The following is a 16,465-nucleotide window of genomic DNA, read 5'->3' on the forward strand; positions in this document are numbered from 1 at the left end:
ATAGATAGATAGATAGATAGATAGATAGATAGATAGATAGATAGATAGATAGAATTTTTTTTATATCAGACAGTCTCACTTAGGCTGGCCTCAAACTCAAAGGAAGCCTCATCCTGCCTCATCCTTCTAACAGTTGGTATTACAGGTGTGAGTCATACCTGGCTTTTAAACATTCAACTTTTGTACGAACCTAAAATAATTCTGTAGAACAAAGCATATTCCCATTTATTAAATAAAAACATGTTGGGGTAAGCAATGTTAAGAGTGCGTGCCATCAACCCTGACAACTTTAGCCTGATCCCCTGGACCCATACGATGCAAGAAAAGAACTGATTTCCATAAAGTGTCCTCTGACCTCTACGTATATGATATGGCAAGAATTCACACACACGAATACAGACTGAATAAATTTAACTAAATAAAGCCTCAAAAAAGTTCAAACAAAATATCACAGAATATGCTGCTAGGAGGCCATACAGTAAGTGTTAGGAGAAGTTTGTACACTAATGGAAATAAATATTGGCAATGACTTCAAGGCGCACAGAGAGCCAAAAATAGCGACAGGGTGGCCCAATATAAAACACAGTCTTCCATCTTGTTTCATAGTTCTTCAAAAGATATTGTATTAAGTAGAAGTGGTTTTGTAAAACATTTTATGGTACATGAAAAACTAAAATACATGTCCCTTATGGCACAAAGCATAGGGAGAGGGGACACAGAAGTATGTTGTCTATAGACCATTCCACAACATACATTTCATTACATGTCAGCGTTATAATGTAATGTGACAGTAAGCTACACATTGAATATGAATATCAACAGTCCTGCAATCACCACTAAAAATATTCAAAAATATAATTGTAAGTCAATAGTGGAGATAAAAATGAAATTCCAAAAATTGCTCAGTTAATGAAGAGGAATCTGGAGTCAGGGTGAAAAGAAACTAGGAACAGATGGGACAAATAGAAAACAAGATTATGTATTTTATCCCAGCCTTACTTACAGTCACATTAATTATCAATGATCTAAACACTTCAGTTAAAAGGCAGAGATTATCCTATTGGATAAAAATGCAAAATCCTAGCATAAGCTCTGTACAGCTAAAATATAAAGATTCAAATGGGTCAAGAGTAAAAGAATGGAAAACAAAAGATATTTAAAAGGTCAAACAGCCCTCAGAATAAAGAGTCTTGCCAGGGATAATAATGTCTTTTAAGCTAATAGTTTCAATCCATCCAAAAGACAATCTTCCTGCATATAGAACCAACTAAGTAATAAAACACCAAATGATAACTTTTAAAAACTAGAAGGAGGACTAGACAGAGAATTGTATTGGACATTTAACATTCTTCTCTTAATAATTCATGAAAAAATAAAATATGTAATAAAATATGTAAGAAGCAACAGCAGGGAAACTTCCACACACAACGGGCAGAAAGCACATAGTGAACTCAGAACGTGATACACTACACGCAAGCCCTGCTCACACACCACCATGACATAATCCCAGCACAGAATGGGGAAAGTGGACATGAAATCCCACCACTGGCCGAAGAGCTACTGGGGGAGAGAGCTCTGATGTGACCTTTAGTTAGCTGGTCACACACAAGGCAGTCACCACTCCCCAAACCAAAACAAAGGGAAAGAAAAAGAGGAAGACATCTCAAGTCGGGAGGAAGGCATGGAAAAGTGGAGAAGGAAGAAAGGGGGGAATGGGAGGAGAAGGATAAACGTACAAAAGCATTGTTTGAAATTCTCCAACACCTAATAAAATATCATTCAAAAAGCAGAAGGGCAAACATCCACAATCAACTCAATTTGTACAACTCAACGTCTATCACAACACCAAAACATACATTTTTTTTTTTCAGGTGTACTTAAAATATTTGTCAAGGTGTACCATGGGCCAAAATGCAAGTCAATATATTTAACAGAATTTAAAACATAGAATATGCTCTCTGATCATGCTGGAGTTAACCCAAAAGTTAATGATAAATGATGCATACAAAATCTCCCATAATAGCTAGAGATTATTATATTTAGATACCAGTAAATTATCATTTGCTCACAAGTGATGTTAGAATAAACTCTAAATTAAAAGTGTAAATGTGTTAAAATTTGTGATATGATGGCAATGCTACTTAGGGAAGACATCTACACTTTTAAAGTGTTTCTGGTTTATTTTGTTTTGTTTAATCGGAGCAGTTTATCTATGTTCTTAAAAAAAACTTAAAAAAAACTAAAAAAGATAAGGCCTGATCTGAGTTTGATCTCCAGTACACACCTGGTAGAAAGAAACCCACTCCTGCATGTTGTTCTCTGACCTCCATACCACTGCTGGGGCACAGGCTCACCCACACACTTACATATACAAGGTAAACAAAAAAATGCAATGAAAAAAATAAAAAGAATTAGCAAACTCAATTAAAAAAATAGCTGAAAGTAAATGATCAAACTGGGAGTATATATCAGTGATTATAAAAAAATACAGGAAGAAAATTAATAAAAGTCAAATGCTTTTTTTTTTTACCCCAAAGATTGTTGAACACATGCATATGTATGCGTTTAACATTCAAATAAGTATATAAGATGTTCAAACACGTGCTCTAATTTCTTCTTTCAAAGGGCTTTTTATGGTAATAATTAAGTGCTTGGCCCCTGCAAAGAGGGTTCTCACCAGCTATGTTCTTACGCTGCTGCCTTCTACCTGTGCGTGGTGATTTCTGCTTTCCATTTATGATGGCGGCTTAAAATAAACACAGTTAGGATGTGTTAAAAGAAAATCTGACCTAAGGAAACCTTACAACGGTGATACAGATGGAACGTGGGCATGTGAGATAAAACCAGGAGAACTCTGAGCTTGTTTCCAACGTGGAGATTGGACAGTTGATAATAACAAGGCTATGGTCCTCCAAAGCTCTTAGGGGAACTGAGGGGGTTGGCATGGAGGCTACCAGATGACATTCATCTGCACCACACAATTGAACATTATTAACCAATAAATAAGTAAAGCTATAAGATAAGCTTCTACCCAAAGCAAACAAAAACTAGCACTCTGGGTAATCATTACTGGTTCTGAATTTCCATTATATGGCACAGATGTGAGGTTTGCTCTAAATAGAGCATGAAATTGAGATAAAACAAAATGTGCTGACAGACTTATTTGTTAACCTGGATATTCCACATCAGTCACTAGGACTTGGCTCCATTTTTAGCAAAAAATATCCTGGGGAGAATTTTTCTATAGTTTAATTGTGTATGTGTATGTGTGTGTGTGTGCGCATATATAACACATACACCCATATATAGTATAATTCTATAGTATAATTTTCCTATAGTATACATTAATAAGGAATTGGGCCCATGGTTGCTTTTCGACTGGTGTGCAGAGACACAGGCTCATTGGTGCCCAGTGTGGGCTCTGAGAATAGCTCCATGTTGCACCTTCTCTCTTTGCTAATAATATCTTGATGTCCACAGTGACAGCCTTGAGACCAGAGAGGAATCAGAAGTGGATGTCTTGAAAGAAGCCCGACCCCCGGATGAGTCCCCGAACCCTCACAGCAGCAGTGAGGAGAGTACAGGCAGCTGGTCCCAGCTGGCCAATGAAGATGACAACCCGGATGATGCAAGTAGCTTTCTACAGCTCAGCGAGCGATCCATGAGGTATCTCCTTCCCCTTCCCTTGGCTTCCTAAGGAAGTTGACATCAACAAAGATTTCCAAAAACTCATGTTATTGTTCAGTACCATGTGCCGTTAATAGAACAGGAGAGAGAAAAAAGAAAGAAAGAAAATGTGTGTGGTGGGGGAGGCCCCCAGTTGATGAAGGTCCCTGCCTATCCTGATTGGGCTAAAAACTATCTTAAAATCTAGTTACGACTTGACCACCTTGACCACGTTTAATAGTTAGCTGTGATTTCTTCCTCAAACGTCACAGCAGGTATACTGTTAGTTTTCATGTAAGCTTGTGTTACACTACCTGGGTTTGAACTTTCTTTCTGATTCATTTGCATTTCAGATGCAACACAGGCTGGGTTTATATGAAGCAAGTGTTTCCACGCTGTTGTACTGCTTGCCCTGACTTTTCCCTTCCTTTATCTCCTGTGCCTTCCTTATTGTTTCTGGAAAAGCTAGCATCTAGCTGTAACCGCTAGAGTGAGCTTCTCCGCCCAAAGTCTTTTGGAATCCAGGCCAAACAGACCAGAGACTGTCCAGAGAGGTTGGCTGGAAAGTGAGACTGAAATATCTTGGTGTGGATAAAAGATTTTTGAAAGTTCTATTTCTGACAGCACAATCTAAGAGTTAGGAACATTTTACATTAAGTAAGTGGTTTCAAATTTCAAATATTCCCACAAAATGTTATAAAATAGATACAGAGAAGCGAAGACAACTTGAATCTTTGGACCTTGAGTGTCAGGCTTCAGACAAGAGCTTTAAGATTGAAGAGTCTTCTTGGTGAGTCACACAAACATGAAGGAACAAAGCACCGTTGCATGACACACGAGCAGGCACTATTGCCAAACCTTGCTCAGGAGAGGTATTGTTGGAAAATGCAGGAAGTATGAGAAGACTCAGTAAGTTTGAAACAAATTGGATAGGTTTTATTTCACAAGTACAGACAGAGTCTAAAAATCGTCTTGGCAGTACTGTTTCAGAGAGCATATTCCAGGCTCATAAGTAGGCCATATGTTAATTGCACAACTTACAATAATGATACCATACGCAATATTCTTTTTCTATGAGACACAAGGTATCACATGTCGCTCCTTTCCGGAGGCTGAAAGAACAAAGCCTTACCCAACTTTGTATTTGTAAATTCCATAGTCCTCCAGGAAAACAAGAAGTCAGATGTATGTTCTATGGAATCCTGTGGAATATCCCTAAGAATATTTCTCCATATAGCAAAAGGAGACCATGGGTCTCTGACTTCTTTCTAGATACAAGAAGCAGGCAGAGAGGCGTTAGGGTGTTTACCCTAGCGACATATTCACCCCTGTATATTCACCCATGTAAGCACATCAGTGTCAAGGAGTCAAGGATAAACACCCTCTCCCTAAGCAGAATGGAGAAGTAAAGAGAAATGTTCTTACCAGTTATGTATGACTCACTGGGTATCAGTAGTACGGTCATAACGCACTTGGATTCTACCTTCTGTCTGCCTTTAATTTGGTCAAACATCGATACTGATGCAGAAGGTCAGGCACAAACCTGTCGTGCCCTGGGGAACAACTAAGGCCCTCTCCCTACAATGGAACATCAGTGTCAGCAGCGTGGCCAAGGGTGGAGACGGGCATTAATATGTAAACTTTTGCTTTGTCAGCAATGGCAACAGTAGTGCCACTAGCAGCCTTGGCACTATGGACCTGGACATTTATCAGGAAAGCATACCGTCTTCTCCCATGATTAAGTAAGTAGCCACGTGACTCAGTGACCGACAGCGCCACTCCAATTCCATCCGGCAATCCATCGTGATCATAAAGGTTGTGCCCAGCCACCAGTTCATTCTGTCTGTTCCGCTGTGCTTCCATGTCACTGGAGTGGAGGACTAAGGCCTAGAATACGCCCAAACCCATCACTACCTGCTTTCTTGATTTCAAACCTGTCCCTTACAATATAGTCATTGCAGATAAAGTTGACCAGTATTATCAGAAGTACATGTCATCTTCCCTAATTTGATTTACAGAAACAACAAACAAACAAAACCATTGAATTGTACCATGGCTCAATCAGAAGACTACTCAATAGCCTTTTCTATAGAACACAGGCATTTCAGCAAAATTAGATATGAGTGGCTTTTCCTTTGCTTGTAGAGACTGGGATTACCACAATGTATCTGGTGTCATTGCTTGCCAGGAGAGAGATGTCATCCCCATGCAGTAACTCTGGCCTTCTCAGAGACCAAAAGAAAGAGGTTCTTGGAAATGTACTACATGAAATGACACAGACGGGAGGGCCACCTGAAGCCGTGGCTACTTCTAAAATTTGTGATTTTTCTGGAAAAGTAACTGAAGTGTATTCTACTTTTGGTCATGACGACTTAGAATATAATTTGGGTATTCCAAACTAATAAATCTGTATTGGTCTAATGATGATTCCTAATGTATTTCCCTCTGGCTAACTACAGATTAATTGATTTTATTTCACCACTGAATAAGTGTATTCTTCAGTGATTGAAGGTCCTCACAACCCTTGCTTGCTTGTAGGTTTTAATACCTACAAGCAAACATGAACACACACATGAACTTTGTTAGGAGAACTGAAAACAAATTCAACAAAAAATTATTTGCAATATATTAATATTTCTCCTTTGAAACACATTAATGTAGCACTTTCACCATCTTTTTTTTGTAATATGAAACTATGACTTCAAGCAAAGCTTGTATTGAGGGAAAGCTAAGATCACTTCCATCCCTACCCAGCATCCCATCATTACTTAGTATCAGAAATTGTACCTTTCCCTTGCAAAGGGAGCAAGAAGAGTCTCTGAACCCTTAGGAAATTGACATCCCTGCAAATTAGATATCAATGGAAGAATGGCTACACTCTTTCTCTCAACTGCAATGAAATTTACCTCACTAGTGGAATTTATCCATACAATGGAATGCATTAGCCAGATCTTAGCAGCAACAGAGAACATAAGGAAACAATCATCACCAAAAAAAAAAAAAAAAAAAAAGAAAAAAGAAAGAAAGAAAGAAAGAAAAACAAAAAACATTTCTAAAATTTCTAAAAGCCTCATTCCTAATTTCTAGAAACTAGAAAAACAAAGGACATACACAGGCATCCACATACCAGATGGTCACTTATTTTCAGCTACTGAGTTATGCGGCCTTATTTCAGAAGTTTTTACTGGGTCTCCCCACTACATACAGGGATCTATAATACGTACACACCATGAAAAAACAAACAAACAAACAACAAAACCTCCAATAGTAAACATAACCCTGGCTAAGGAGAGGCTCAGTCATGGTTATGAGATATTCATTGTGGGGAATCCGTAGCCTGTTTTATCTCCACCAAATAAAAACAATGGAAAAGAATAAAGATTCTACTATTGAGACATTCTGTCATATTATTTAAGTTTTACAGCTTGTTGATTGTCCTTATTCCAGCTCACAGAACAATCAACATGTAAAACGTATCTTTCTACTTTAAAACTCAAATGTACCTTGTTGTCACAGTTCAGAGACATACACAGTGACAAAATGGAAAAATATGGTCCATTAAGAGACAGGTAAAATGGAGGAGAATAACTCTTCAAATTAAATCTGGTTCCTTGAAATCTCTCTTTAGCTGTTCAGCCTTATGGAGGTTTGTGGAAAGGGAGTTCAAAAGAAAATAAAGATAAAATTCTCAGAATCTCCCCCACTGACTGTTCTAACTGTTCTAATGCCATTCAAGATACATGGGACTTCTCTTTGGTTGTGGGGAACATTAATTACAGACCCAACCATTTTATGTACTACCCACTTGGATCTTCTTTGTTCTGTGAAAACCATAAAAATGAGTTCCAGATGTTTGTAGCTCAGAAAGACCCATCACATCATCTTCCATTACAGCTTATTCTTGCAAAGCATTACCAACCATATACTGTTGTTTTCTCCCAAAGCGAATTAGTAGAAGAAAAGGAGATGCTTAAGGAGCAGTCAGAAAGTGTAAAGGGTAAGCCAAGTTCCCATCCTTTTGACACACAATTGTGTGGTGTGGGGGTGTCCCTTTGGAAAGCAGAGTAAGGTTGTGGTTGTGTCTGTTCAGAACACGTCTCTGGGCTGCCAGGAAGAGCAGCCAGCCCCCAGAGGAGCCTGTTGGTGATCAACTTTGACCTGGAGCCAGGGTGCCCTGATGCTGAGCTTCGAGCCACGCTGCAGTGGATAGCCGCCTCAGAACTTGGGATCCCAACAATCTACTTTAAGAAATCTCAGGAGAGCAGAATTGAAAAGGTACCATGTTGTGTCTGTGCTTTTTATCTCGGCTGGAAACCCCATGAATGCCTATTTAATCTGTAGGAACTTCAAGTGTTTAATCTTGATTTCTCTCAAAAAAAAAAGAAAAAAAGAAAAAGAAAAAATCTTACAAATACTTTCAGGAACCCAGCTGTGACAGCCCATTCACCATCACCACTCCATTGACCTTCGGTCTCTTAAATAGTTGGCAGTAAAGAGAAAAGGAACTGAGGAAAGAGCAGCTTCTCAACATTTTGAAAAGTATTTTGTTATATTCCTAAACCCTGCTTTTGCTACAAAACCCTCCTGAGTAATTCCTCAATTAAAAACTGTCTCTCAGTTAAATAACATTAGGATTGCAATGCACAATTTCACTCTAAGGTTCAGGGCCAAACATCCTGAGATAAGACCCTATGCTCTCTGAAACTAGAATAGTTTCGAAGTCTCTGGGACCCCAGGCAGTTGGATGGGCTGCTAGAGAGATCTTTCCCCACACCTTCTCCCACTTCCAGCTCTCTTCAACCAGCAATTTGTTCTTCTTTTCATGTTCAAGTCCACTCAAGCCAACTGTCTGAAGTTGTCCTTCCTTTGTTGGCAAAGCCTTAACTGGCTCACCAGTTGATAGACTCTCCTGTCAGTCTTTCCACCCCTAGTCTTCCCAGTGCAGAGGATGGACAAAGAGAGCATAATCCATGAATCACCCTGGACTCCTCCCACATCATACTCAGTTCCAGGGGAGGGAATGGAGAATATTCTCAGGGGGGACAGTGTTCCCAGGTTCACATAAAGGGTTGGTTTTGTATCTCTAGCACATCCCTGAATGAAAGCATCCCCTGGTGCAATTTCACGTGGTATGCTAATTAAACTCATAGTCATTTACTCCACCTCCTTAAAGGGGCAGTCACTTTTCATGCATGTATTTCTAATAAATTCCCCATTTTTGCTGGGGGGGTATTTTATCGATGTTTTAATATGCAATCCACAGCTTAGCTTGTTATCTCTTTACATCTACCAGGTTTTCAATTTTAAAGCGAATGCCTGTCTTTGTTAATAACCATTTCTGAGAAGTCAGAGGTTTCACTCCTGTTATCAGGAAAAACACTAGGTGACCTTTCATATATTCATATCAGTTAGCTCAAGGGACTTACATATAAGTGATGCAGTCTCGAGGACTAAGATTTCCAGGTTTTGTTCTGAGTCAATGAGGGCTTTCTGCATACCTTGGCTTTGAAACAAATGGTCATCACCCTTGGTTGTCTGTGACTGGACTGGTTAAATAAAGAACACTTACATGACACTTAGACATTCTTTCCTTGGTAGTGAGGTCAGAGCCTCAATTCAATTTGTTTCCACTTAGCCAAGTAGTTAAGTGGTCAACTTTAAGGGTGTGGAAAAGAGCAGTAAAGATAGCGTGCAAAATCAGCAATCATTACCTCCTCATCTCAGAGAAGAGAGACCCTCAGTTCAGAAAACGCACTTTCCACTGTCACTCAGAATCAAGCACATCCTTGAGTGACCACCCTATATCTTTTTGTTGTTGTTGTTCTGTGTTTGTTTGAAACGTCTCATGTAGTCCAAACAGGCCTTGAACGCTCCTTGAGGCAGGTGATGACCTTGAAATTATTTTAATTTTAATTATGCACATTGGGAGTGAGGGGGCCATATGCACGTGGGTGTCAGTGCTCCGAAAGGTCAGAAGAGAGTGTCTGACCCCATGGACTTACAGGCTATTGTGAGCTGCCCAATATGGGTAACAGGAACAGAAGTTGGGCCCTCTACATTATATGTTCTTGACTAGCGATCCATCCCTTCAGCACCAACCTTGAACTTCTGACCTTTATGCCTCAACCTCTCATGTGCTGGGATTATAATCATGTGCCAGCTTGTGTTGTTCTGGGAACTGATGCCTGGTTTCATGAATGTGAAACCAGGACACCCGCAACGGAGTTACATCCTCAGCCCAGAAACCTAAGTCTTTATTTCTGGGAATGCTGACCTAATTTTCTCAGCAATTAATTTAGTCAATATGTATCCAGTTATGATGGTCTCAGCTGACTAACCTTTCTGCTTTGTGAAAACAGAGGCATGTGGCAAAGGGGAGGAGGGTGTCATGAGCACTAACACAACTCATGTTTCATGGGAAAATTTGGCCTTGGACCTAGAAGGCCCTTAAAGACAGCAAAAGATGAATCCCATAAAAGGCAAATTCCAAGTACCCCAGATGCCCAGTGCATTGTCAGTTGTCTAATGATTCATGGTGCCCTTATTTCCAGGCCTCCCCTTTCCTTTGTATTTTGTTTAATCATTAGAAGGCTACATGCCTTTGAATATCATACATTCAAAACATCCATCAAACATTCCTAGAGTACCCTCTCCATGCTGGTACTGTCTCAAGCTCCAGGGCTGAGACAGCAAAAGAGACAAAAGTTCCTGTCATCTCAGAGCTTGCATTTCAGTTCCAGAAGAAGCACCAATTGTCTCCAGAACACAGGAGAAGGGTGTTGTTCGTAAACAGCCATCTTGAGATAGCACAGTGTGGATTCAGTAAGGAAATTAACATTCGTCTAGGAAGCTGGTGTCTAAGCCACACACATTCACCACTCAAACGCATAGGTTCCTTCCATCCATTCAAAAACCACTAAAGTCTATGAACTTTTCCACGGGAAGGCTCCTGACACTTCTGACACCTGATAACCTCAAACAGTTCACAAAGGTAATTCTCTACAACCTTGACATCAGGTGAATTTAATCCAGTTTACTGAAGGCAAAATAAATAAATAGTCATTGGCAAAACTTATAAAATCAATTTTAACTGCTACTTTCCAAGGTTTATTGGGGGATTTTGTATGCTTGTTTATTTTTTAAATGCAGAGTTCATGGTTTTTGAGCTATCTTCCTGCTCTAAAACTTGAATGAGCCTCTGAACTCTAATAAGCCAATGTCTGGCATCACATGGCATCCAGCTCAACTTTAAACTTTCCGTGAGAAGCGTTTCCTTTCCTTGGAAGCAGTGTGTGAAAGGCAGCTTGCAGAAGGAGGACATAGACCCTTTCCTTCCTGTGGAAGTGAGAGTCGGAGCAGAAATGGCTTCACCTCTAATTTCTTATTCTATTCTACAAAGTGGCGGGAGGGGGAGATGAAAGGAAACACTGATGATATTGACTGTTGACTCAAGTCCCCTTCTGCATAAACACGGGCACAAACTCCAGCTAAAGTGCCAGCTATAAACAAACACCTAAGAAAGAAAGAGGAAGGGGATTGGATCCTGAGGGTTTCTGTTTGTAAATTTTAAAAAATGCATTAATTATTACATTAATCCTTTCATCAGAAATCTCAAATCAGGAAGTGTTAGAATCACCCCAGGAAGGCTTCCAAACCCAGAGCCTCAGCAGTCAGTTCAGAATCTCCACTGGAAGGAAGACCCAACCCCTGGTGGAGGTCTAGAATGTCAGGATCCAGCTCAAGTTCAGAATCAGGGTTTTATAGGCCATAACTTTGGGGACAGAGTAGGGACCCTATCACTCTGCTTAATGAAGTCTGATTTCTGCCTTGGAGCAAAAGACGGTGACAGCTTTCAGTATGCATTGAATGTGTCAAAAAAAAAAATCACTGAGCTTGCTGTAATTCCCATTATTGAAGCAGGAGTGGTAAACTATCAAATCTACAAAACACACCTGGGAGTACAAAGGTCTGCTACCTAATGAGCTGTTCTTCGGGTGAGTGTGCTGGCAATAAGCAGTCATGGAATATAGAAGCTCTTGAGTTGTTTGTTCGTTTTAAGTCTACAGTCTGTGTTGTCTACAGAAAGAGAATTTAATTACTGATTGTGAAATGTCAGTACAGAATGGAATTTATTGTTGTTTGTTTGTTAGTAGATCAGGCTAAAAATCCAAATCCCTGACATACGAAAGCCGATTATGACCATAACACGAGCAGGCTTAATGAAAGCTCTAGGGTCAATTTGCTAGAAGAATGTAGCTCTAAAAATAGGACAATAAACTGGTCCTGGTGGTGGCAGCTTGTAAAACCCGGATACTGGGGGGGGGGGGAACTGAGGCAGGAGAACTGCCCCAGCTTGGTTCAGCTTGGACCATAGAGTTTATGGTGACCTCAAGCAAAGTGATTGTCTCAAAACACAAAGCTGAAAGAAGGTTGGAGATAAAGCACATGAGTTGTCAAAAGCTTAACATCCAGCTATGGATATCTGTCTATTCCTCAGACTTCAAATAAGACCTAAGAAGGGTTAATGAATTGAATTATTCAGATGGGCTAGCCTCCTCCCCTACCTTAATTCACATTGTCACTAATACCCTAAAGCCTCCTGTTTCCACTCTTGTTCTATCCAACACATGACCTGAGTTTATATACACACTAAAATGTAAGTAACAGTTGACATAATCATTCTCAGGTGTCTCCACAAACCAGCCACAAGGACCATTCATTCCTTGGGAGGTGGGGGGGGGAGCATTTGCATTATAAGCAAAGCCTTCCAGTAAAGGTTTCCCATCTGTCCCTGAAGTGTCAGGCTCAGGCAGAGAAGGAACCAGACAGGGTGCAGAGGCATCCCAGACAACTAGTGTCTTCTCTAAAACTACCACAGAGACACATGGAGCTGAATAAGTTGAACTTCCATTGTTGTCGTCATGAATGTTGAGGGGAGGTCACGAATGCACTACCTCAGGGATGTGTGTGCCTGCTGCCAGTCATCACCAGGTGATGAGAGACATGCCCTGTGATGAGAGACATGCCATCTTCTATTTAGAAACTCGCTGCTGCCAATTCCCACTCCGGGACCTGTGGCCTTTAGCCATCTTCACAAAGTTTTATTTCAGTAGAGAGGAAGGAACAGTCATTCAGATGCGCATGTTTGTTTTTCTTCTGGATTATACGTGTGTAAACGTGCTACCTAAAACTTCAACGATATTGGATGTCTGCATGTATTTCTTGGGAAATTAAGACGCACTTGACTCCATTTACCCACCTATTCCTTCTGTCATTCAGCAAATATTCATTGACTCTTTACTGCAGGCAAAGAAAACCATGGCTGAGATGGTGCCCTACTCTGGGGAGATCAGTAGCCTTAACAGAATGAACAGCTGCTTTCCTTTACGAGAACCTAAAACTCTTTAGGACAATATTTATGTTTCCAGATACTTAAAGTATTCCATTTTCTAGTCTAGATGATTGCTTTATTTAGACTCTGCCAATAAATAGTGAATAAAAAAAAAAAATTTAAAGACTCAGCCAAACTATGATCTTAGCGTTTTTAACAAATAACACTCTCCTTCTCATAAAATGCCACCAGATTCTTAGGGTACCCACTCAATTGATGTGCCAAATAGAAAATAATTCTCTCTGATCCTGACACTAAAATGGAGAGAATTGTAAAGAGCATTGGCATACACCAAGGTACTACCCATTGTTCCCAAATCTTATGAACAGAACTGCAAAATGGAAGGAATTTATTATCTGAAATGTCTTAAAAGGAAACCAACTGTCTTAAAAATGTCCCTGGAGACTCAGAGCCCCAGTCTTTGGAGGGGTTCTTCAATGAGATGCTGATGAGGACACTATGATGTATGAGTCCTAACTCTGTGTCTTATTTTAGTTTCTAGATGTTGTGAAGCTTGTTCATCAGAAGTCCTGGAAAGTGGGGGATATATTTCATGCCGTTGTCCAGTACTGCAAACTGCACTCGGAGCAGAAAGAGGGGACTCCGAGTCTCTTTGACTGGCTCCTGGAACTAGGATAAGTCAAGCATACCCTTCAAAGAATTTCCTTCCTCTGTCCCAGCTTAGGTTACAGTGGTTTGCGCTAAACACTCTGAACTTTCTCAATACACAGCATCCCATCAGCAGAACTATTTCAAAATCTGCTCCAGTATCATGTACAGGGAATAAGTCTGAAAGAATGTGAAATATGGCTCTGTCTTAATCAATATCACCGTGAGCATGGCCAAAGGGGCTTGTATGAGAATGGCTTCAAAAAGAAATACTTCAGTGAGGCCCAAATAGGAACGTTTATAACAAGCCCAGCCTCCAGGAAAGCTACACTCCCATATATGTCACAAGACAGAGTGATCTATAATGTCTTCAGCTATGTGAATCAAATAGATACAAAGTCATCAGGTCACAGTAATTCTATAAGTTATGCTAAAAACTTCATTGCACTTTGCTTAATGGGTACTGGGGTTGTCCACCCAAAGAAATACTTAGGACACAGTTAAAAGTTTCCATGCCTTTATGTGAAAGAGTTCCACTCTCGGACCACTATCGATGAATGCTAACACACATGGACCCCACATGAGATGATTTCTTTTATTTGCAGAGGTTGACTTTCTAACTGTCCCTGAGCTCTTCAAAACAAACAAACAAACAAACAAACAAACAAACAAACAAAAAACTAATGTCATTCAATGGGGAAAGGGAAGCTCAAGGTTGCCTTGTTCCCATCACTTACACTTATTACTAGGGTAAAATTATTATGGAAGCCTTGCCTAAAGGCAAACTTTCAAAAGTAAATGGTAAAATAAATAATGGTCTTTTGAGATAAAATATGCTTATGTATCCGATTATATGAGAAATATAATTTTATTTTATTGTAAATTGTGGAGAGATTATCTATCTAATATATTAAGTTGTCTTAGAGCTTCATAAACCATGAAGCGATTGCTGTGTTGAGTTTGGGGGAATCATGAAGCTTGGTGGTTGATTGTACAATGAATGTGCTGGCATCTGTATAGCCGACATGCTTCTCCAAAGACGTCTGTAATGATGGATGCAGGGTAATGTCCTTGTGCTTGATAAGGCCAGTTAGGAATGCAGACTTCCTAACACTTAAGTTAGAGAAATAGAAGCCTTTAATCCATTTTTTAAAAATTGTATTAGAAATGTACTCCTTTGAAAATTCAAAGTATCTATATGACCCTAAAAGTATTCTTCCCTTCTAACTAAATATGCTACAGTCACTTTTATTTTCTCAATCAGAAAGATGTTCAGTATGTGTCTTCTGAAACGCAATGCTTTTATTCTATTTTTAAAGCTTACAGAATAACTTTAAATGTGAATCAGGCCCCACACCATCAATGCCAGCATATCTGGTCTATCTATCATATCCTAAGACTCCAAAAAAAGCTTCCTAGCAAGCCATAGCCACCCCCCCCCCATGACAGGAATCTTTTTCAGACCTCAGCAGGCATTTATTATGAAGACAGTCCAGATTTAGGTGTATGTTCAATCTGTTGCATTAACCAGGTTTTGAAACCTAGCTATCATCTCTACTGAATTGTGCGTGTTTCTTTGTGCTAATATGTGGGAAATGATATTTTTACTGTTTTAACAATCCCAGAATATTGTATGTAAACTCTTGTTGTGCTTAAATAAATGTTTACTTATCCTCCAAAGCACAAATATTGGATGTAATCATGTGTCGTACCTAATGTTGCAAAGTAATCAATAAATTTCTGCTGCAAAATTGTTGTTCTGTCTTTTCTCCTAGGACACAGCGCTTAAAGAGCTTTATGTAAAAACTGTAAAAAAGAAATAGTTACATTGTGAGTAGATGAAGATTAGTATACCTTAGGTAAGATTTTCTGTCCTCATTTCAATTTTTTATTAATACATGTTTAAGACAATTTGTCAGCATAGGGAATATTCACCATAAACCATTGTTTCTCCACCTTGACACTGTTCACATTTGGAACAAGATAAATTCTTGATGTGGGGTATTGTCTTGGACAGTGTAGGATGTGCATCTTGACCTCTTCCAATTAGATACTAATAATTGCCTCTTCCTGACTGTAGCAATCAAGGATGCCTCCTGATATTGCCAAATGACACTCAGGAAATAAAGTCAAGGCTGGTTAAAGACTAACCAGTGTAACAAATGAAGCACATGAACAGGACCTGAGCCCCAGTAAGTAAATGAGGAGCTGAATCCTCTAATCTAAGGAATCTCAATAAGGACCAGAAAGCCAGGCATCCCCTATCCATAGCCCATGGGGGCAACCTTTACACAAAATCATGGGGACCAGAGACATAAAACCAATATGGAGTCAATCACTTGAGTAAATAAGATGAATATTTCAAAGTTATAGGAAAATGTATCTATGTTTTTGGAATTCTAGAAAGAAATTGGAAAGAGCATATGCAAATTAATCAGTAAAAGTTGTAGGCAGTTGATTCACAAAACAGAGCTATGAACATGCTTAGGCCTCAGAGATGTCCCCAGTCACATAGAGGATGTCATCAAATTATAGCAAACACTGGTCACTGCCACGTGGAGACATTAGTTGAAAGGGCTGTTGGAGAATGAACAGGTAATTCAGCAGTATAGACTCCTACGTTTTTCAATAGTCAAACTGAAGGCTGTTTTCTTCAGTAAAAAGGAATAAACAGACTAGAAGGGACGACACTCAAAGGAAGACACTCAAAAGCATCATAACTAGACAGTAGAACAGAGAATGTTTTATTCCATCAGACGGTTCTAAGGAGGACACCAGGTCAAAGTGTAGGACCCAAGC

General features: G+C 39.6%; 1 protein-coding gene across 3 annotated transcripts in view; it reads left to right on the top strand.

Annotated features, from left to right (window-relative positions):
* Sphkap (SPHK1 interactor, AKAP domain containing) overlaps window positions 1-14,022 on the top strand; it is a 133,632-nt gene extending 119,610 nt beyond the window's left edge. For all 3 annotated transcript variants that reach the window (XM_055616410.1, XM_055616412.1, XM_055616411.1), the window contains 5 exons: window positions 3,481-3,666; window positions 5,322-5,408; window positions 7,611-7,663; window positions 7,757-7,941; window positions 13,553-14,022. In XM_055616410.1, the coding sequence (XP_055472385.1) occupies window positions 3,481-3,666; window positions 5,322-5,408; window positions 7,611-7,663; window positions 7,757-7,941; window positions 13,553-13,696 (655 nt within the window). In that variant the 3' untranslated portion in view covers window positions 13,697-14,022. The remainder of the gene's footprint in view (window positions 1-3,480; window positions 3,667-5,321; window positions 5,409-7,610; window positions 7,664-7,756; window positions 7,942-13,552) is intronic.
* Window positions 14,023-16,465: the final 2,443 nt, after the last annotated feature.

This window comes from Psammomys obesus, unplaced genomic scaffold (genome assembly GCF_907164565.1).
Source record: "Psammomys obesus unplaced genomic scaffold, mPsaObe1.curated_primary_1811, whole genome shotgun sequence".
Lineage (NCBI taxonomy): Eukaryota > Metazoa > Chordata > Mammalia > Rodentia > Muridae > Psammomys > Psammomys obesus.